The sequence below is a fragment of the Asterias rubens genome, chromosome 4 (assembly GCF_902459465.1).
Source record: "Asterias rubens chromosome 4, eAstRub1.3, whole genome shotgun sequence".
Taxonomy (NCBI): Eukaryota; Metazoa; Echinodermata; class Asteroidea; order Forcipulatida; family Asteriidae; genus Asterias; species Asterias rubens.
Window position 1 is genome coordinate 3,027,968 of NC_047065.1, and position 22,867 is coordinate 3,050,834.

General features: G+C 38.3%; 1 protein-coding gene across 1 annotated transcript in view; it reads left to right on the top strand.

Annotated features, from left to right (window-relative positions):
* The first annotated feature begins 594 nt into the window (after window positions 1–594).
* Window positions 595–22,867, top strand: part of LOC117289246 (serine/threonine-protein kinase H1-like) — a 30,803-nt gene continuing 8,530 nt past the window's right edge. The window contains exon 1 of the mRNA XM_033770274.1: window positions 595–1,661. Coding sequence (XP_033626165.1) covers window positions 798–1,661 — 864 coding nt within the window. The 5' untranslated portion in view covers window positions 595–797. The remainder of the gene's footprint in view (window positions 1,662–22,867) is intronic.

Below are 22,867 nucleotides of genomic sequence, written 5' to 3' on the forward strand. Positions count from 1 at the left end.
AGTTTGGGAAATCAGGAAAAGTGGGGTCCCATAGGACTCTATAGGCATATGTATCCAAAACACTGTTCTATGGGCATGCAGGACTATTCAGTATTTGCTGCCCTCAAGCATCCCTTAGTTGGGATAAACAAAAATATATATTTCTGAAACCCAGTCTATTTTAGTGCATTGTTTACGCAATAATATATCTCCACTGTCTCTCCCTTTTTTCAACTAGCAAACTCAAGCTCCAGGCATTTTTTGCAAAGCTCTTTTGGGTCAAAACAGACGCCATTTTTAATTAAAGTGTAAAAGAGAAAACTCAAGCTAAATTAAAATTTATTATGCCGTCATTATTGTGTCCTTTATATCTATTTTCACCGACAATCTACCAAGCAATCATTAAATACTTACAAGTACCCCCCCCCCCCCTAAATTCCCATAATAATGTTTTTTATTGCCTCCGCTCCAGTGACATTGGGTAACCATTTTGCCCGGAGGACTGGTAGCAATATACGAGTCTACTTTTAACACGCTTGATTAACTTTTACCCACAAGTCAGCAATTTCATCAATCGTCCCAACACACACACACAACAGAGAAAAAGGACAACACTTGCACTGCATGCACTGGAGAGATACGGGACATTGCTCTGCTGCGCCAAGGCAAGAGTTGTTTCCGGTAGTTTTTGTGTCATTTAAAAGTTCCAGATTTCTTCAAAGTCTCAACCATGGAAATGGAATTTTCTTCGGCATCATTAATCGTGGATATTTCACGTGGATAACCAGTACTAATGTGTGCCAACAAGACGTGTTGCAATGGGCTGTGGAGGCGGTAAACTTGCCCCCGAAACACCGGTAGATCGCCACATCGATTGGGTGAAGACCGCGGCCGTCGACACAGGCGGGGGTAGCTCGGCCGTCAGGAATCAGTACAGGAAAGGCGACATCGGTGGTAAGAGCCAACGGAAACCAAAATACAAGGCAAAGTTTGACCCTCGCGTCACTGCTAAATATGACATCAAAGCATTGATAGGGACTGGTAGTTTTAGTAGAGTTGTCCGTGTTGAGCATAGATCGACGAGAAATCCGTATGCCATTAAAATGGTTGAAAAGCGTAGAGAAGGAAAACAATGCTGGGAAGTTGAACTGAACATACTGCGTAGAGTCAGACATACAAATATAATTCAACTCATTGAGGTATTTGACAGTAAAGAACGTCTGTATATGGTAATGGAACTAGCGACCGGTGGGGAACTATTTGATCGAATCGTTGCCAAGGGTAACTTCACCGAACGCGATGCGACAAGGGTGCTAAAGATGGTTTTAGAAGCGATACGCTACCTTCATAGTTTAGGAATAACTCATCGTGATCTCAAACCGGAAAACCTATTGTACTACCACCCTGGTACGGACTCGAAGATCATGATATCGGACTTTGGTTTAGCGAGCTGTCGAAAGGGACACGGAGACAACGATGAAGCCATGAAAACAATATGTGGGACGCCCGAGTACATTGCGCCAGAGATACTCCTTAAGAAACTCTACAATCAATCGGTGGACATTTGGGCGATTGGCGTTGTTACGTACATTCTGCTCAGCGGCCGAATGCCTTTTGATGATGATAATAGAACTCGGTTGTATCGAAAGATTCTACGAGCCAAGTACTCATTTGCACATGAGGTGAGTTCTCCAGAAAATTTGATTTGATGATTTGTTTTTATATGCAGGAATTGAAGAAAGCAGTGACAACATGTGATGAGTCTGTAAGTAGGCCTAATGTGTTAAAAGTAATGAGTCTTATTGTATGTGTGTTTAGGAGTCTTCGGGCAGCCTGAGCATCCAGCACAAAAAAGTTTTTTCTTTGTCTGTTGTGGGTTTAGGAAATTGCAAGATGATCCCAAATGTTGCAACTTTTTTTGTCTTGTATTTACTTTTTATAATCAAGAATTCTGTGAATTTTCTATAAACCTTTTACAAAAGTTTTTAAATCACTGATTCTTACATTAGTAATGAAATTATCATCACATGAAATTCATCTTTTTGATGCTAAATCGTATCAGTTACAAAACTCGGACAGAAGTTCCAAGTAATCTGATAAATAATTTAGCCAGAGAGAGAGAGAGAGAGTTCCAGTTTGTTGATCCAGTTCATGATCTGTTTAGACTCTGATATCATCAGTCACCATGGATCAATCCCGGCTGCTGTGCCATTGTTGAATGTTGGATTAGATTTCCCAGCCATAGTGTTCCTGTGGAATGTGCATTAAAGATGAGATTCACAATCTATATTTTATGCAATTTGATTCCCAGCCAGGGGTCTTCGCTTTCAATTGTTTGGTACTAGAAATAACTTATTATGTAAATCAATCAATATGTAATCCTACAAGTACAACAGGCATTAAAGGGAACCGTAAACTGAGGTTTTTGGAACAGTTTTTATTTTTAATTTGATGTATACAGTAAATTCAAAAGGTAGAAGCATTTTAGAGTGAAAATCCGGAGCAGTTGAGTCTTTAGAGCAGAAAGAATAGTTCGCAACTGCAATTAAAAATTATGGCAATAAATGCCTTTTCGAAGCATACAGCAGTGTTTGAAACATTTCACCTCAAAGTAATGTGTATTTTAAAGAAAACATTTTTTATGTCTCAAGTATTGAATCTGATAACGCTAAGATAGCACTAACGTTTTATCGCGTACACATCTACATTTCTATAAATAGGGTTAAAACAATTGAATGGTTTCAAAATCAAAGGTAAATACTTTGTCTTTAAATTTGGATTCATTAATTTCAGAATTGTCTTTAAAAGAAATACAACAGTTTCAAACTTTGTCTAGCCTCTTTTTAAAGGGGTGTGGCAATGATGCACAATTTCTATCTCCTCTAAGTGATGCAGACCGAGATGTCTTAAAGATCATCTCCTCATTGTATGTATGTTCTTACTGGTGAGCCCGCATCATCGCGTGTTATTAATAGTTTACTCCAAGAGGTTTGCGTGTCATCAGTGACCTACCCGAGGGGCTTGTTAGTCAACATCCGTCTCCAAATAAGGAGTGGCCAAAATTCTCAATCCAGCGTCCTTTTGTTTTCGCAAGTGTTTTGCCGGTGTAGAGTCAAAAAATTCCCTCTCGGTCAATCCACTACACGATTCCGAGACGATATATTAAATTGGATGCCTAGACGGGAGCCGAACGCCTCAAAAACCAAGTCAATCTGGATCGTTTCCCCCAGCCTCCTGTTTGTGTTACATTGTAGCGGGAACCCTTAGTAGCGTTGGTAATTACACACTGGTTCATGTTTGTTCTGGTTTACAAGCTTTGTAGCATGAGACTCCCCTCCTTTTTATAGCCGGCGGGAAGAAGGCATTTGTTCTCCATGTCACGATAGCCATTAGGGTATTTGGGGGCTGTAACAATGGGGAGAAGGTGAGGTATTGTCTCTTGACACGCAAGGGACCAGGACTGTGGCCTGTTGACTCCTGAAGACTTTGACGTATGTTGGATGGGAGGCTAGGCACGGAAGACGTTTCCTACTCCTTCCTCCACTCATAAAGGAAGAGAAGGTGACAAGTGCGAGTAATCTTCTGGCGCTGACCTGACGTCTTCTTAACTTTCTTGGAATTCTGGGTTTGCTTTCATATCAGCACTCCTATTACTTGGAAGAGATTGGGAAACCAGAATAAAATTTTCATACTGTTTTTGACTTTGATCACTATTGCAAATTCTCTAGATCACATTTAAAAAAAGTGATCTTTGGGAAGGGTTTTAAAGAATCTTTGGGGTAGCAAAGTTCAATTTTGTTTACTTTCCTGGAACTCAGAGTTTGTCTCAAATCAGCACGCCTGTTACTTTGAAGGGTGAGGAGACTGAGAGCAAAATGTTCATTTGTTTTTGACATGATCCACTAATATACAAATCCTCCATCAAGAATCTTTGGGAATTTTTTTTTTTAAAGAATCTTCGGTGGTAGCAAAGTTCAAGTTTTGTGGCTTCTGCACTGGTCTTTGTTGATGTTCAGTTACATGTTTAGAATAGTCAAACAAACATGGATGAAGTAATACATTCTGTCCTTCCCCCTCGTTGTAAATGGTTGACCACTGACCTGCCAGCCAGCAATTGCAGGGTTTTGCTAGGATTTCTTTTATTGGTGGAAAAGTGTTTCTCTTGAAACCACTGCGAGATGGATCAAAGTTACATGGTAGATCATAATTATAAATAGACCTGAATCAAAGAAGTGCTCAAAAATAAATGGCTTTGTACACCATTTTGACTGGTACAATACCCTATTTTTACATTTCATAACATTTAAATGGAAATTGCAAGTGTATTTTTAAATTTTTGAAAATGTGTGAGAACAGAGGATATTCTTCCAGTTGTGGTTGGGGAATCCTGATTGCTGGGACTGACTACTGTGGGCAGAACCCTGCAGTTGATAGCAACCTGAAAATGTTCTGTTTCAGGATAACAACAGTGTTTAATCTCAGGGTTATCCGACTATTGACCCGGTCTTTACAGACCAAGAAAGCTCTACGGCCATCTATTGTACCAGATCCCCATTCACAACCAGGTATTCTAACAACTGCTAAATCAGATTTTTATGAGTTCCAGTTCGAGCAATGATCAGCTTTGCTTATTACCCATTCTCAGGGTATGGGACTAACATTAAGTGGCCCTGTTTAATGCTTTAGAATTAGGGTGACCCGATCATGCCCAAAGATTATTGGAAGTCCAGCATTCGCCAGCAGCAAAGGATTTGAAGGGTTTTATGGGGTGCTGTACTACTTACGTTTTCCACCAGTTTAACATTCATGTATTACTGACGTAGTATAGGAGGCATTAACTGTACTACAGAAAAAAATAAGTCTAATCCCCTGGAATGTGTTGCCAATGGAACTCTATGGTGTCAAAAACTTAATTGTATAATGTATGTTTCAATTACTTTAGTGCATGTTTGTGTCACATATATGTACTAAACTAGTTGATACATTGTACAATTTTGTTTTTGATGCCTTAGCGTTGCCTTAGCGAAGTTGTTTTGTGGTGTTTTGGAGTAAAGCGTCAGTCATTTTCTAGTGTTATGGAGTAAAGTGTAACAGTCGTTTTGTAGTGTTTTGGAGTAAAGTGTAACAGTTGTTTAGTAGTCTTTTGGAGTAAAGTGTAACAGTTGTTTGGTAGTGTTTTGGAGTAAAATATAACAGTCGCTTCAAATGTAGTGTTTTGGAGTAAGGTGTAACAGTCGTTTTGTAGTGTTTTGGAGTAAAGTGTTTACAGGTTGTCAGACACCCAGTCATTGGCTGCTACCTTTTTTCAATTTAACATGTTTTATCCAATCAGTTTGTCTTGTAATTGGCATTACTGTATAAATTACTACTCAACTGAAATCAAGAAAATGGTGGCCAGTCACACTTTAACATTTGCTAGTAACAATTGATAGCTGCCCGTTTTTCTATGAGTCATTCGCTCATGAAACATTCAAAGCGCAAACTACAATAACATTCCTTCTGGGCCAAAACACTTTGAGTTCCAAGATCTTCAACGAGGAAGGACTTCTATGTTTCAAGTTTTTCAAGTTTGCTCATTTGGGTTTAAAAAATCCTGTCATGATAAAGGAATGTTGGTGCAGTCGGAATCCAAGTGTTATTTGGACCCTGTCCTCCTAGACTGGACTCTATTCAACAATACTTTGTGGTTTTTATTCATGTGTAAATGAGCTTATTAATATAATAGTGTGTGGTGGTAACAATAGGACGGCTATGGGCAAAGGCTAAAATAGGCGGGGTTTGTAGTTTAGTTTAGGTTTTTACTTTTATTGCACAAACATCAAAATACAAAAATGTGGTGTAAAAAGGAAACCATGAACAGGTATTCTTTGAGAATCAGAAGAACTCAAAATGTGGAGATCAATGGTTTAACAGAAACGGACCTCTATATAATAAAGATCTCATAATCTGAAAGCCCTTGTAAAAGACCACCATTGTCTTTGAGTTTGCAATGATCTTATAGGCTGAGGAGGTCTAGTTCTTTCAAATGCTCCTCATGAGGCAGAACTTCTCAAAAATAAATTTGGTGGTGTGTCTCTTAAAGGCAATGGACACTATGGGTAATTACTCAAAATAATTTTTAGCATAAAACCTTACTTGGCAACGAGTACTGGGGAGAGGTTGATAGTATAAAACATTGTGAGAAACTGCTTCCTCTGAAGTGACGTAGTTTTCGGGAAAGAAGTAATTTTCCACGAATTTGATTTTGAGACCTCAGATTTAGAATTTGAGGTCTCGAAATCAAGCATCTAAAAGCACACAACTTCGTGTGACAAGGGTGTTTTTTTCTTGCAATCTTGCAACTTCGATGACCAATTGAGCTCAAATGTTCACAGGTTCATTATTTTATGCATACGTTGAGATACACCAACTGTGAAGACTAGTCTCTGACAATTACTGGTGTGTCCAGTGTTTTGTGATAAGTGTTCACTTTTACCTATAGATATTTAGGCTATAAGTATTTGCTACCTCAATAGTTCCAATAATATGGTGGAATTGAATTTCTAAATCTTGATGGTTCTACAACCACCTGGATTAGTTTGTAACAGTCACAATAGCCAAAGCAACTCGCACATTTTATCTGTTCTTTGTAAACTTCTCAAGTGTTTACTCAAGAATACCTCCCCCACGACATCCTGCTGTAAAAGCTTTCTTCAAAAGACCAATATTGGACAACGGTTTTTTCTCTACGGTGACTTCATCTTGTACCAACTCCCCTTGCGTGACAGAATGAGCTTAAGCAAACTCGTTGTACTGTTTGTTTTATTTTAAAATATTCACTAGTAAAGAGTGCAAGGGATTTAAGTGTACAGTGTATACTCTGGAATTTGATACGCCAGGTGTGGTGGGATTCATTTAGATTTTGAAATAACGATAGATTTGTGAAATGCAAGATTCCGAGTTCAAAAATCAAGATGATTTCAAATCTGAAGTGGGATGTCAGTGTACATCCAACTTTCCCAGCAATTGCAAATTATGTATCATGTTTTAGGAACATCATGGGTACACTTGGAACAACCTTACCAACACATTTGGTTTGCGGAAATGCCATGTGCATAATTTACTCCCCAGGTAAAGTTTGTTGTTAAGAGAACTGTCTTGCTATTATACCGTAGAGTAGATTTTTCTGATTTTCGGGAGACTTCACGGTTCCTGGTTTTTAACTACTACCTGGGCAGAAGGTATAGAACATCGACTGGGACTACTACTTAAGCTTATAGGATCGTTATTAACTGCACTAACCACGAACCGCTATCACAGGAGAGTCTTGGAACATTCGTTAAATCTCCCCCCAAAATCGGGGGGAAGCATAATGCGCGTGCGTAGGTTTCCCGCAGAGCCCGCCCCTTTTTTTTGGGGGGGGGGGGAGATTTAACGAATGTGCCAAGACTCTCCTGTGATAGCGGTTCTTGGGTGATAGCGGTTCGTGGTTGATAGCGCGTTGGGGGTGATAGCGCGCCCTGTTGTGACAAATCCAGGAGAGTCTTGAACCAAGACTACATTTCAACTAGCTTACCAACCTTGTGTATTTTGGGAAGCAAACATTACTGTTCGATGTTTGTAAAATATGTTCAGTGTTGGTTTACTTTGCTAACAGAAACTTTGCTGTTTGCAGTGTATGTTGGCCGAGGTCCACAGATTGCTTAAGACTTTTGAAGTTCTGATCCTTTGGTTTATTCTGCTAACAGAGAAGCTTTTGTTCGACAGACTGTTCCATATAATCATCATAGTATATGCTTTTAGTCATTGAGCCCACTATTGACCAACTCTTTCTTGTGATAAAATGGCAGTATCGTATCAATACATTTGAAATGTTAATTCATTATTGTTGATGTTTGTTTGTGAACCATCGGGAATTCATCTGCGATGGATAAATACACCCTTGGCACACGAAGTTGCATGCTTTCAGATGCTTGATTTCGAGATCTCAAAATCTTATTCTGAGGTCTCAAAATGAAATTCGTGGAAAATTACTTCTTTTTTGAAAACTACGTTACTTCAGAGGGAGCCTTTTCTCACAAATTTGTATACTGTCAACAGCTCTCCATTGCTCATTACCAAGAAAGTTTTTATGGGAACAATTATTTTGAGTAATTACCAATAGTGTCCAGTGCCTTCTTTTGAAATTGTTCCATCTACTCATAAAACATGTTCTAAACCACCAGTTCATGTTGTAAGTTTGTTTGATGATAGAGAAAGGCGACGGTGTTCAGCAAATGGTTCTGAATAATTAATACTCTGCATATAGAGTATCCAGGCTACAACATGTACATCCTCACTGTTCCTGTGTTGATGACAGTTATTACCAAACTAAAGTGCACCCGATGATTTAAAAATCAATACCTGTAACCATCTTACTGTTCGTTCTATGTCAAATGGGCTAGTGGGCTTGGTCACTGGGTGTAGGACCTTCATATACAACAACACCAGAAGACAAAGTATGATTGTGTTTTAAAGGCAGTGGACACTATTGGTAATAACTCAAAATCATTATTAGCATAAAACCTTACTTGGTGACAAACCTTACTTGGTGACGAGTAATGGGGAGAGTTTGACAGTATAAAACATTGTGAGAAACAGCTCCCTCTGAAGTGACATAGTTTTTCGAGAAAGAAGTGATTTTCCATGAATTTGATTTCGAGACCTCAGATTTAGAATTTGAGGTCTCGAAATCAAGCATCTGAAAGCACACAACTTCCTGTGACAAGGGTGTTTTTTCTTTCATTATTATTACGCACTTTTGATGACCGATTGAGCTCAAATTTTCGCAGGTTTGTTATTTTATGCATATATGTTGAAATGCAGCAAGTGAGAAGACTGGTTTTTAACAGTTACCAATAGTGTCCAGTGTCTTTAATATACTTGTTGATTGACATGATTGATAGTCATCATTTGAATTGTTTGATATCTACAATCCCTTCCCTATCTCGTTAGGGCCCTGGTCCTCGCTTAGTTCTCATAGTGCGGTCTGCGCATCCAGCTGGAGTTAACAACATTGAGCGGGGATGGGTCAGGGTATGATTTGGGAAATGCTCCAATATTTCTGGTACAGTGGGTATTTTTGACTTTGGTGTTTTGAGTTGACTTTTTTTATTTTAAGATTAGCCCTTTCTCTATGGTCAGAACAATGTCTACAACTGATAAATCTTTATAGGGCCATTAACAATTAGTCAATGTTTATAAATTTATATCTTTATTTGAAGTTGTGGGTGGATGGGTCAAGAGAAATAGCTAGAAACCAAAACTTAGTTTACAATTAATAGAAAAGAAAAGAAAAAAAATTATAAGGTGGAAGAAAAAAAAAACAGCAGCTTTTTAAGATTGTCTATCATTTACATGTTATGTCTGTGCTGTCTTCTGTTATGGGTCAAACTTTTTTCGACAGACGACCTCCTTTTTTTCGACAGCCGACCTCCTTTCCTGATGGGGAGATGGCAAAAAGTACCTCTTCTGTCTCAACTATAAAGTTGCTTTTTTTGAAAGCCCGGAAAAACTTTTTGAACACCCCTACCCAGAGCTGGGAAGAGCATTAGCCCACCTTGTTTGGCTGTTATGGCTCTCTTTTAACACCAATCTTGTCTCAGTCACCATAACAGCCCAGTTCATCTGTAATGTCTAAAACGCTAAGTTTTCAAAGTACGAGCAAGGCGTTCTACTTTAATTGCAAATTTCTCTCACTCATAAACATCCCATACTATTCAAAACTCTATGTTCTGTTACTTAATGATATGTTTTGCTTTACGTAAGACATGTAACTGTCGTTATTCTTTTATGAGAGAATGGAAATAAGTGTATTCTTGAATTGAAATTTAATTGAATTGAAGGGGATTTACTGTGACAGGGCGTACCAAATGATGACTTTGTCTAGAGGTGATGTTTTGAAAATGGCAAAAAAAACGACCACTGATGTTAAAAGACAGCCATAACAGCCAAACAAGGTGGTGGGCTAGGACTCAGGGCAGGAGAGCATTGTTCTAAAATATCTCCTGAGTTTGAGGCATTACCTTGTGATTCAGTGTATATATGGAATATTAAATAGTCCATAAAGTTTACAATTTTAACATTGATTATTCGTCATGACCCCTTAACCTTTTTTTTTTACCGAAAAAGAAAAAAGAGTTTCAAGTTATTGTTGTGTGCAGTACATGCGTATTGAACTTAATCTGACTAACAAAGGCCGTGAAAAACCACACAGGAAATGTGGATTCTAACAACTAACAACAAGCCCAATGCCCAATAATATCATCATCTTTCTAGCAAACAGGCAACCTTGTCAACTCTATTGTGCAGTACAATGCCTCGTTGTTCACTCTCACAAAAGACTCCCAGCTATGCCCCCTTGTTGGATTTTTGTTCAGATAAAAAACTGCCCTTTATCCAGGAAATAAATCCCCTTTATTCGGAGAAGAATAGAGTTAGTGAATGCGCTAAATTTAATGCTTGAGTAATACTATGGAGGGGACGAAATACCACACTGTTGCTAGGACGGCCATTGTGGTTTTGCTAAATCAAAATTTTCTCGGTAATCAGCTTTGGGGGCTAATGTTCTTTCTTTTTTCTTTTGAAGGGAGGGCTAATGTTCTTTCTTTTTTCTTTCGAAGAAAACATGACATCATTGGCTGTACGTAGGTCGCAGCTTTTTTGAAGAGAGAACTCCTTGTTGATTTGTTGTTGTTTACTGCTTGGATTTTATAGGACTATAAGGAAACAGATATACAATAGAAATGTTGGATCACATTTATCATTTATGTCAGCCATTGTGTTGGGTTACAGGAATGTAACTCACTTCTAAATATGGGATTCAGTAATTATAACTTTAGGCTAAGTAAAAAAATGTACCAGTTGATCATCCAGGCTTATGGTAAGCAGAGTCAAGAAATTAGGCCCCAGTTCACGTAAACAAAATCTGTCGGCCAATGAAAGCAAGCTAAAAGCAATCTTTTAGGGTTTTTTGGGGGGAAAGTAAACTGACAATTAACTGACACGGGGACAAACACTAATGTCAACTACTGTTACGATTGCAAAGTTAAGCATACATTTGACGTCAAAGCTGATAATTACAGTGAATTTAGAACTTTACGTGGCTTCTCGTGCCTGAGCATCAGGAGGTCTTAAGAACTGGAACTAAAGTGATTCGAAGTGGTCAGCGGTCTCCAAAGAATTAAGATCATTTAGTGGGTTTCTTGAGAGCTGGTTCCAACTCACATGGGGACAACAAACTTTGGCCACACATGGAGCTGAAAGTACGGATTGTTAAGTGAGAGTGCGGGAGATAACATTGCACCATTGTGGGGTGGGGGGGGGGAGGGGAGGGGTGAAAGGAAGTAGTGATTCTGTGTTACTTGGAAAAAATTGTGTATATATTTGCACACATCTACCAAACAAGGTACTCAAGGCACTGAGTATTTTCATACAAACTTTCAGAAAGAATATTTTTGTTCAACCCCAAAAATCAAAGAATATTTTTGTATGTTATTGCAGCGATAGATTCTGAGACCCAATTATGTAGTCACCATATAAGGGATGCATTAAATAATACTGGATGCATTAAACAATAAACTTTATTTAACGGTTTTACTCTTTCTTGTTGATACCTATATGTCTATTTGGGTCAACATTTCTTTAGTTTGTATTCCAATGCAAAATTACATGTTGAAATATTGTGAGGAAAATATTGTTAAACACAAAACCCGATCCCTGTACAACATATGGTTGAAATTAACATTTTATGACAAAACATTTTATACAAAAGCAATACAGTAAGAAAATTATTTCATTGGTTTTTTTTCTTAGTGAAATAAACAAGCCAAAGGCATCTTGGTTTGTCCCTTCACAGTTCTATGAAATTTTATCTGTATCGGAAACTGAATGTTGATGCTCCTTTAGGTTTAGCAAAACATGATGGGGGTTGAGAGGTCCCAAAGTTCAGCACTGGTCTTACTCAAAGTTTTATAAGACAGTCAAGATTAGGGTTTGGATCTGGGCATAAAAGAGTTATGTTTTGTTTTCCAAACATTGGAATATCGACGAATCAAAGTTCATTGCAGAAATTTACAATACTTTTCTTGTTCCATAAATGTTCTAATTTACAAGAAAACAAGACTGCACGGTATGTCTGGACGGCCAACGTTCTACTTGTGGATTTTTATTGCTGAATATCGTCCATGATTTTTCGCTATTTTTTTGTGACTCTCATAAAACAGATTTAAGCCCAAATTTCACAGGTTTGTTATTTCATGTGGACCCTATGGTTGGTCACACAAAACATAAACACTGTGCGGAACTACTTTTTTCAGCTTTGAATCCTGTATTTACCTCTAAGCAAATTTCTTTGTTGTGATTTTGTTGTTGTTGAGAGGTAATTGATATAAGTTTTCAATTTGAAGTTGATAAGAAGTTGACCTTCTGTCAAAATACTTTTAAAAGACATGACTCCGTATTGCCACATGGTGTAAAAATAGCCGACATGAAAAATTTGAACAAAATTAGAAATGAAGGCTACCCATTTATGAATCTGGATCTGAAGTGTCAAAACCAGAAACTTACACTAACCAGGCTTTGAAGTATTAAAAGACTGAAAACTGACAGATCTACTATGAATTATGACATACCTAAACACGAGACGCTTATCCAGGTGTTTTTAACTCGAGAGTTGGCAGAGAGAAAAGCAAGTCTGTTTATTCAGTACCCATTGCGTGACTAGAGAACTAAAGAGGGGGCATGGGATCCTTACAGGGGACAAGGCGGTGCCCTTTGTAGTGGGATCAAGTCAGTCACAGTTTGCTTGGGTTTTCTAGTGTCGCCCCCACGCCATTGTTTGTCCGCTATTGTTGCAGGCATGGTGGTTTTATTCTTTCCTTGACAGACTGATTGCTTTCCTTGGTTAATTGATGTGGCTGGTAGTTTGCTGTTAAATTTTAAGCTTTTGTGCTCATTTCCAGTCGGGGTATTTGCGGAGAGTCTGCCATTAAAATTTTGGGCGGAGGAGTTTACATCAGTTGTAGTTTTGTACTGTGTACTTGGCTTTGTACCGTAAGCCAAACAAACAAACAACCACTATTTTATTGTGCCTCAAGTGCAGGTATTTATTACTTTATGAAAAAGACGGTTCAGTACCAGTGAGCTTTTGCCATAGTATCAAGTTACCGAAATAGGCACTGGCAACTGGTAGTTTGCTGTTAAATCTAAACTTTTGTGCTCATGTCCATTTTGGGAGTATTTGCGGAGAGTCTGCCATTAAATTTAGGGCGGAGGAGTTGAGAAAGTTTACATTATGCACTTGTAGTTTTGTGAAGCACTGTACATGTAAGCGAAACAAACAATAAGTATTTTGGGTTGTGGTACAAGTGCAAGTGTTTATTACACAGTGTTAAAGCAGGTTTAGTACACATGAGTTTTTGCCATAGTATACAGGCACTGAAATAGGTCACTCTGGTTATTAAAGGCAGTGGACACTATTGGTAATTACTCAAAATAATTATTAACAAAAAAACCTTACTTGATTACGAGTAATGGGGAGAGGTTTATGGTAGAAAACATTGTGAGAAACGGCTCCCTCTTAAGTGCCATAGTTTTCGAGAAAGAAGAAATTTTCCACGAATTTGATTTTCGAGACCTCAAGTTTAGAACTTGAGGTCTCGAAATCAACCATCTAAACGCACACAACTTCTTGTGACAAGGGTGTTTCTTTCTTTCATTATTATCTCGCAAGTTTGATAACCAATTGAGCTCAAATTTTCACAGGTTTGTTATATTATGCATATGTTGAGATACACCAACTGTGAAGGCAAGTCTTTGACAATTACCAATAGTGTCCACTGTCTTTAAAGATGGAGGATATTTGCTAGATATTGACGGAATTTTCCATGGTCAGACAAAGTGATCAATCCTTAGCCATTGTTACCAAACCAAATTGATTGCCAAAGAATATAATATTAAAACTAATGTAATCAATTGAATTGCTTTAATTCATGAATGTATCACAAATTAAGAATGTATGCCAATGCTATCTGTCATCAAATATTCTAAGAAAAATGGATACATGTGTACAAAGGTGACAGCAAAAATGAGTTCATATAAACAAAGCTAGAATCCAAACAACACAACACTCTCAAACCAGCACAATATTACAATCTCCCTCCCTGATTCCCAACAGGTTTCAAGTGAAATGCAATCTACCATCAGCTTCACTAATTGGTACCCAGTAGGGTTTTGTAATTGCATGTGGACCAGTTTGTCACCTTAACAGCATATGAACAGATATCAGCTGGTATTTTGGACTGTCCACTCCAAATCCAAAACACTGCAATGCTAGTTTTGGACTGGGCCCAATTTCATAGCGCTGCTTAACGGTAAGCAAATTTGCGTGCTTACTGTAACAGAAAAATTTGCTTAAGCCTTAGCGTATTTCACAGGTTAGCAGAAAAAAATGGGCGGCCATATTGCGTGTTTATCGTGGATTTGCATTGTGACATCATTTATTTTCGTGCGGTAAGCACCGGAAGGTTAGCATGCCTTTTCGTGTGCTAACGGTTAGCAGCGCTATGAAATGGAAATCGGACAGTAAGTACAAAATCGGCTGCTAAGCAGTGCTATGAAATTGGGCCCAGAGCAAAGGCGCGGACCAATAAAGGGAACATGACAGGCCACTGTAACCTTCAGTTAACTGTGCAAAGTGAAGTAATTCTCTAACTTGAAGGACAATGCTGTACAGTATTTGTCAACAGAGACACCTGGTACCATACAATACACGGAGGTTTGAGAACAATTTATAAGTAAAGTTGCCACATGACATAATAATTGGCAGGATAATTTGACCCTAGTTTTGAATGGTGAATGGTGACATTCAACATAGTCGGTGTTACAACATGATAATGCCTATTATATAACTGACATACAGATCCTTGTCATTTGATTGGTGGAACTTACTTCACGTGACATTCACTATTACTCCCATCCGCACCAACGATCAAAAAGACCTATTCGCCCATGGGGAATAGCATTTTCCATTCAACAGTTAGGATCATCCTTGTTCCCAATGTTTTTGAGCAGTACAGCCTCGCTGCGCCGCTGCTAAAACAAAGGAGCACCTGTGCAAAAGGTTGTGATCCGATTTGTGCATGTTGCCGCTACGCTACGCGGCGCTATATGATTTTTGGTTGTCAGTAATTTGTGTGGTTTTTCATAATGTTATACTTATAAAATACATCAAATGACAAGGATCTATATGTCAGTTATATAAAACAAATATTGAGTGGCTTTAATTCGTGGAATGGAAGGAATATTATCGCTTGGTAAAATTTGGGCGATAATATTCCTCCCATTCCACTCTGAGCCACTCAATATTTGTAAACTAGCCTCTCTATGAGTCTTAAAACTCATTGGCCCCTAATTCTGAAAATGATTGGCACCAAATGTACCATGTACATCTTTCTTCACTGTGGATGATCCTTGCTTCCATGTTGTCGTCTTAAATTTTCAAGATTCAAAAAAGGGAGAAATTGTGCTCTTATTACCTTCTGGGGGATCTGCTTGTGACCATCATTTTTCTTACAATCAGGTTTCCAATCTGTCATTTATCTGTTTATTTCCTTTAAGATGTTCTTTGTTTTGTTACATCCATGTTTCATAACTAGTTTATTTTTAGAAGGTTATACCCATCCATGTCAACACGTGCTATTTTTACAAATGAGTAAACAAAAAAACCATGCCAACCTGTTGATGCTCTTCAATAGACATCCGTCTTTGTCTGTTTTCATCAGGGCAATTTGTCCCTATACTTCAGCCGAGTTTCTAGATTACCAAACAACAACCCATTTATGCCATCAACCCCCCCCCCTGCCTCCCCGTGGCTACAGTGCACATTAGAGCAGTCGCTACCCGAAGCCCCTAATCCAGCCAGCCACTGACATTCCTAATCTATCCGCTATGAAAAAGTTCGCTGCCAAAACCCGTACCAATACCATTCCAAATCAGTGTTACTGCCTCTTCAATCGTAGTCAATTGGTTCTGAAATGTGGCCCCCCCCCCCTTACCCCACCACCATACCTGCATGTCTGTGCTACATTAACGTGTGCGTAGTATAATTTTTACCCCCAAAACCACCTGTGTGCGTGCCAAGAGAAGGGACGGCCCTTGGGCCACAGTTGCTCAGGCATTCCGATCTTTGTCCGGGAACAAAGACGCAAGACAATGATCCAGTCAGTGTTTGTTGTTCTTGAGGTGCTTAAAGTTCTTGCTCCGCACGCAACCCTTCTCCTGCCTCACTGAGCAAGCTTTTTCCTCCAGCTTGTAACCACTTTGACATGAGTACCCATAAATGCAAGCTCTTGGGGTGAGGATGGCATTGAAGATTTCTTTAATCCAGGAGTTCTCTACAATCATCCCAGCTGATCGCTGGCGTAGGTTAGGCCAAATAAAAACAGATACCAGTTGAATGTCCCCTACCTCATCCTTTTTTTGAGGCTGCATCATTTTTATTTTATTATTTTTTTTATTATTTTTTTTAAGCCAAATAAAAAGATTACCAGTTGATTGTCCCCTTCCTCATCCTTTTCTGAGGCTGCATCCTTTTTCTTTTCCTTCTTTTTTAAGACAAATTTTCTGTGCACTAATTAAGCTTGCTAATCTTTTAAGAACTTGTACCTATGTTTATTGGTGACTTAAAACTGAAAAATTGGTGGCCAGTTTGAATTAAAATGCCTGGAAGCCACATTTGAAAGAAATAACAAATAAAAAGGCCCTCAACAGCCTCTATTTGGAAAAACCCAGACGATCAACTGGTATTTTTTTTTTGCTTGGCCATACATGCAAGTCTTTGGTAATCAGATTTCAAGAAACGAGTCAGAGCTATTGTTGAGTTATGCAACACTCTGATTGTTTGCTTTAAATCTGTTGAACTGCACTTGTTGAGAAGTGTTGTGGGTGGGAAGTGCAATATTAAAACTGGCTATTTGTCATCAGTTGGTCAGTTTAGTCATCAGTTGGTCATTTTGGTCATCAGTTGGTCAGTTTAGTCATCAGTTGGTCAGTTTAGTCATGTTTAAGAATGAGTCATGTGCAAATTAGCTCAGATGAGACCCTCTTCTTATTATTTTAATGGTTTTTTTCTGCAAAAATCTTACAAGAATGAATACGCACATCAGTATTGTGATCGTTCCAAGGTTTTGGCAGACCATCCATGGGCAGGACCCACTGAAAGGAATACTTTCTGATCCAAGTAGACCATTCCTACCATTTCAACTTTTGAGATGACCCCTTAGATACGGAACTTGTATGTTTGAAACTTGTAAACCCTTCACAAGGTGCTAGATGAATTTGGTCTCATAATTCAAAACATTTAAAATTCTGCCTTAGAATGCTTCTGACCAAGCACCTTAAAAGACACTGGACACTATTGGTAATTGTCAAAGACTAGTCTTCACAGTTGGTGTATCTCAACATATGCATTCAATAACAAACCTGTGAAAATTTGAGCTCAATCGGTCGCCGAATTTGCGAGATATTAACACGAAGTTGTGTGCTTTCAGATGCTTGATTTTGAGACCTCATTTTCTAAATCTGAGGTCTCAAAATCAAATTTCATGGAAAATTACTTCTTTCTCGAAAACCACGTCACTTCAGAGGGAGCTGTTTCTCACAATGTTTTATACTATCAACTTCTCCCCATTACTTGTTGATACCAAGAAAGGTTTTATGCTAATAATTATTTTGAGTAACTACCAATAATGTGCACTTCCTTTAAAAGTATATACCTGCAATAGAGTGTAGTTGCTGTTGTATAACGTGGAGTCTTAAAGCTTTGTTTTCAAGCTCATATTATTCATGTTAACATTGATACCTCAGAGGTAATAAATGCTAGTCTAGGAATGTAGACTTCAAAGGATCACAATAGCAGAGGACAATGAAACCTTCATTTACATCATTGTTGTTCCCTGGAAGAATGGCGCCACTAGGACAGAAACATAAGTATCAGCCAGTCCCCATAGTAAAACCTTGTGGGATGTATGACTGTGGTGACCCATTAAATTACCATGAAGTCCACACTCTGTATTTGCAAACCTTAAATGATTGCCCAAATCAATTATTCTCACATGCCAAGAAGTTTGATGTATAGGCCTACCTTTATAAAATAGATGTAATGGTGTTTTGCCACAGAATAAGTCCATATTTATCTTCGGCAATTTTAGATACTAATACCTCTCTTAATGTATTAGAGTGAAATGTCGCCCTCTTGTCCAAGTGGTGTAAGTTTTGCGCTTTTGCGGGCAAAAGTCATTCTGTATCACGCTTTTTTTTGTAAAATTGGAACAAACTTCACTCTAAATCGAGTTGAAAGTGCTCGTCTTTCATTCTTAAAAGAGTTTATCCGCCATATTGCTCTTTGCAAGAGTGGTAAGGCGGACAAAATGAGTGTTTTTTCACACTTTTACATTGTAAGAGAATTGCACGAAACCTAGACAAAAAGATTTTTTCTTTTCAATTAATTCCAAATTTTTCACAGATTGGTTATTTTATATGCATACATATGTTGGGATACAGTACTGGTCTTTGACAATTACCAAAGTTGTCCAGTGCCTTTAAACCATCTTAAATCTGATGACATTCTTGTGGATCTGTACCCAACCTGAGCATACTGCAGGCCCTCCTAACCACAAAGCTCAGCAAAAGTACAAGCAGCTCATCTATCAAGAACGGCTAAACAATTCCTGGGTAGTTCAAAGCCCACATCCCTAGGTCATTGTTTGGAGTTTGTTGATGAACTTGAGTTATAAGAGGCCAACTGATGACCCCTGGGTCAACTGATGACCCCTGCTTGACCCAGAGACTATGTGAGGATTATTATTTGACCCGACTTTGACCGGGCGCTGTATGCATTGTTTGTGTCTGAGATGGGAACCAGTCGAGATTGGAAACCAGTCCATCTGGAAGTGAAAGGGAAGACTGCTGTGATGTAGTGTCTCAGGTGTCTGATTGGAGACCAAGTAGTTGAATGGTTTTGCAGACAAGTCACCATAAATATTGTTTCTTTTCGATTAAACTATTTCTGTGGCGTCACTCTATTGATGAAAGTGTAGATTGTTTTTAAGAACCTACACTTGGCTGTAGATTCATTACAAATTTACAGTTGAGTGTACAAACTAGTGATTGTTCAACTTGTGGTGTGACCAAAGTGTAGATTTGTGACTACCATGTACTCCCCTTCTGCTCGTACACATTCTATCTATGAATCTAGACTTTCTCGCCCATTCTCCTTAAAGGCAGTGGACACTATTGGTAATTGTCAAAGACTAGCCTTCACAGTTGGTGTATCTCAACATATGCATAAAATAACAAACCTGTGAAAATTTGAGCTCAATTGGTCATCGAAGTTGCGAGATAATAATGAAAGGAAAAAACACCCTTGCCACACGAAAACTTGTGAGCGTTTAGATGGTTGATTTCAAGACCTCAATTTCTAAATCTGAGGTCTCTAAATCAAATTTGTGGAAAATTACTTCTTTCTCAAAAACTATGGCACTTCAAAGGGAGCCGTTTCTCACAATGTTTTATACCATCAACCTCTCCGCATTACTCGTCACCAAGAAAGGTTTTATGCCAATAATTATTTGGAGTAATTACCAATAGTGTCCACTGCCTTTAACTTATTCAAGATATCACCATCAGCTGAAAGAACAATATTTTATAATAATAATAATAATAGACAGTTCTTGTATAGCGCATATCACTGAAAGGTCCCTATGCACTTAAGAAATAATGTTTAAAAAGGCAGAAAGTGAAATTAGCATTCACATTGGTTGAACAAAATGTGTTTTAACTCTGGTCTAAAATTGATCGGTAGTTAAAGCCTGTTTGACATTGTGTGGTAAACGGTTCCAAAGATGCACAGCAGCGCTCTGGAAGGAGCGAGAACCATCGGAAGTATTTGTGATACCTGGGGCTGACAGAAGATGTTCGAAAAAAAGCATGTGGTTTGTTTTAAAAATGAATAGGTTTCACAAAATATAAAAATAGTACACATAAAATGAGACAGTAAACAAATACAATGAATTATCGTTTTTTAAATCTAGGATCAACTCAACTTTCTAACATCGTAAAATATGATGAATTGATGGAACTTCACATGATTCCTGGGCTTCGCTTTTAGGGAAAAGTTTGTTTACAAAACCTGGAAGCATTTATATTAAAGCCTGGGGGATATTATGTTGAAGGTTTATATACCGAATGGTGAAGGGAAGGTAAACACCCTGTATGTTTGGAAGATCATAAAATGCGGATTATGACTCACAAATGCCAACAAAACAAGCTGTAAATAACATCAAGAGTCCTCTGTTGAGGTTTAGTGTAGAGTCCAGTTTGGTGGGGGAATAGAGTCCAGTTTGGTGGGGGAATAGAGTCCAGTTTGGTGGGGGAATAGAGTCCAGTTTGGTGGGGGAATAGAGTCCAGTTTGGTGGGGGAATAGAGTCCAGTTTGGTGGGGGAATAGAGTCCAGTTTGGTGGGGGAATAGAGTCCAGTTTGGTGGGGGAATAGAGTCCAGTTTGGTGGGGGAATAGAGTCCAGTTTGGTGGGGGAATAGAGTCCAGTTTGGTGGGGGAATAGAGTCCAGTTTGGTGGGGGAATAATAGTTGTTGGCTTTAACTTTTAGCAGGGATGATATTCTTCCTACTCAAGTCTGATTTCAGATTTGTTTGCCCTCGGCAAAATCAGCAAAGTTGTTGTTAAACCATAGAGCTAGGACCTAGGAGAACCTAGGAGAAAATGCCTTGGTGCCCCTGCCCTTTAAAAAACGAAGCATACAGGACAGTTAACAGCTTACCGACATCAAGCCTAGATTTTAATGCAAGACATTCAATGAATTGCGATGATTTTACAGACTCCTCATTGTCTTAAAAGATACAAGCGCTCCAGGAATCCAGCAGGCTTTCTGACCTCTACCTCAACTTCTCCAGCTTCCTAGACCATGATGTGAAGATGTAGTGATTGATCACAGAGTAATATACAGAAAAGACACCGCCGCAAAACTAGTGCAGTGACTGGCACGAACACTTGATGAGAACTGTTTGAACAAAACATCCGGCCGGTTTATTGATGGAAGCTTTGTGTATAGTCTTTAGCGAACCGTGGGACTGTGCAGTCTAGTTAAAGTCAGATGAAGCAAAGCTAGCAATGTGTTACATGATTCTGGAGGTCGTTGGTTCAAATCCCATTCTAGTCAATTTTTTCTTTGTTCAACCCTATATCATGATTCCGTCCGGAATTTGAAACTATTATGTCTGTAATGAAATGATCTAAAATAAATAGCTGAAGGTCACAAGGATTTAGTAAGAGTGTTCAAACCATTGACTTCTGTGGAAGTTTACTTTTGTTAAAGGCACTGGACACTATCGATAATTACTCAAAATAATTGTTAGCATAAAAACTTACTTGGTAACAAGCAATGGAGCGCTGTTGATAGTATAAAACATTGTGAGAAACGACTCCCTCTGAAGTAACATAATTTTTCGAGAAAGAAGTTATTTTCTACTAAGTTGATTTTGAGACCGCAGAATTAAATTTTGAGGTCCCAAAATCAAGCATCTGAAGGCACACAACTTTGTGTGACAAGGGTGTTTTTTTCTTCCATTATTATCAGATAATTTGAACACAATTGATCACTGTGTTCAAATTTGCACAGGTTTGTTATTTTGTGCATATGTTGAGATACACCAAGTGAGAAGACTGTTTCCAAAGGTGTCCAGTGTCTTTAATATATTTTTATATCTGAGCAAACTAATAGATTAAATGTAAAAAGAGCTTGGGAGATCCTGCTACTGTTTGTGTAATGTACAGCCCATACCTGTTGATAGATACCCTTGACTCATCTTTGTCTACAAACTGTACTCCATTCTCCGCTTTATTTTTCTCTTTAGTCGTCCTAACAAAAGTTTTACCTCACACATTTCCAAACTAAATTATATTACATTTTCACTCAAAAGCCCCAAAAGTTCCTAACATCCCGCAGCACCATTATTCTATAAGAAGTGCAGTAAAAAAATTTTTATTCCAAACAATTCTATTAACCACCTTGGAATTGTCTCACCACTCCCCTCCCCCCAGGAAGACTTGAACTTGCGGGGGGACTATTTTCAAGCCAGACCAGGAATTTTAGCTATGTCAGAATTTAACGATAAGACATTCATACATAGGCGATGGTACCACCTGAGAGCTCAGAAAGTCACATTCTTTCTCTTAATAGTTGATAAATCAATGAATGTGTCTTCGTGACAGACTTTGTAGTTTACTTGAGCTATGGTAATGTCAGGTTGTAAAACAAAGGAGGTTGAGTCATTAGCGAGACATTCTTTCTTGTCACCTAGACACCGAATATGCTTAGCTAAAGAGTAGGGCGATAAATTTGAGTCATTGCATGTGGCATGTTTGAAATGGGTTGTACATTTATGTTATTAAAAAGTTCTTGAAAATGCAGACCATAGTCGATTAGTGCTATTAAGGTCATTGCTTGAAACTTCATACTTGAAAATGACCAAAAGGTCTTTCAAACGAAAAAATATGTATGAATTTAAAAGTAAAAAAATAACAATGATTATACTTTGAAAATGAATGTTAATTTTTGCCAAATAAAAACTTTGAAGACCATTCTTGATCAGTAAACTCCATTTACCAGCAGCTTCAAAATAATATTGAAAGCATTTAAAGGCAGTGGACACTATTGGTAATTACTCAAAATAATTATTAGCATAAAACCCCACTTGGTAACAAGTAATGGGGAGAGGTTGATGGTATAAAACATTGTGAGAAACGGCTCCCTCTGAAGCGCCATAGTTTTCGAGAAAGAAGTAATTGTCAAC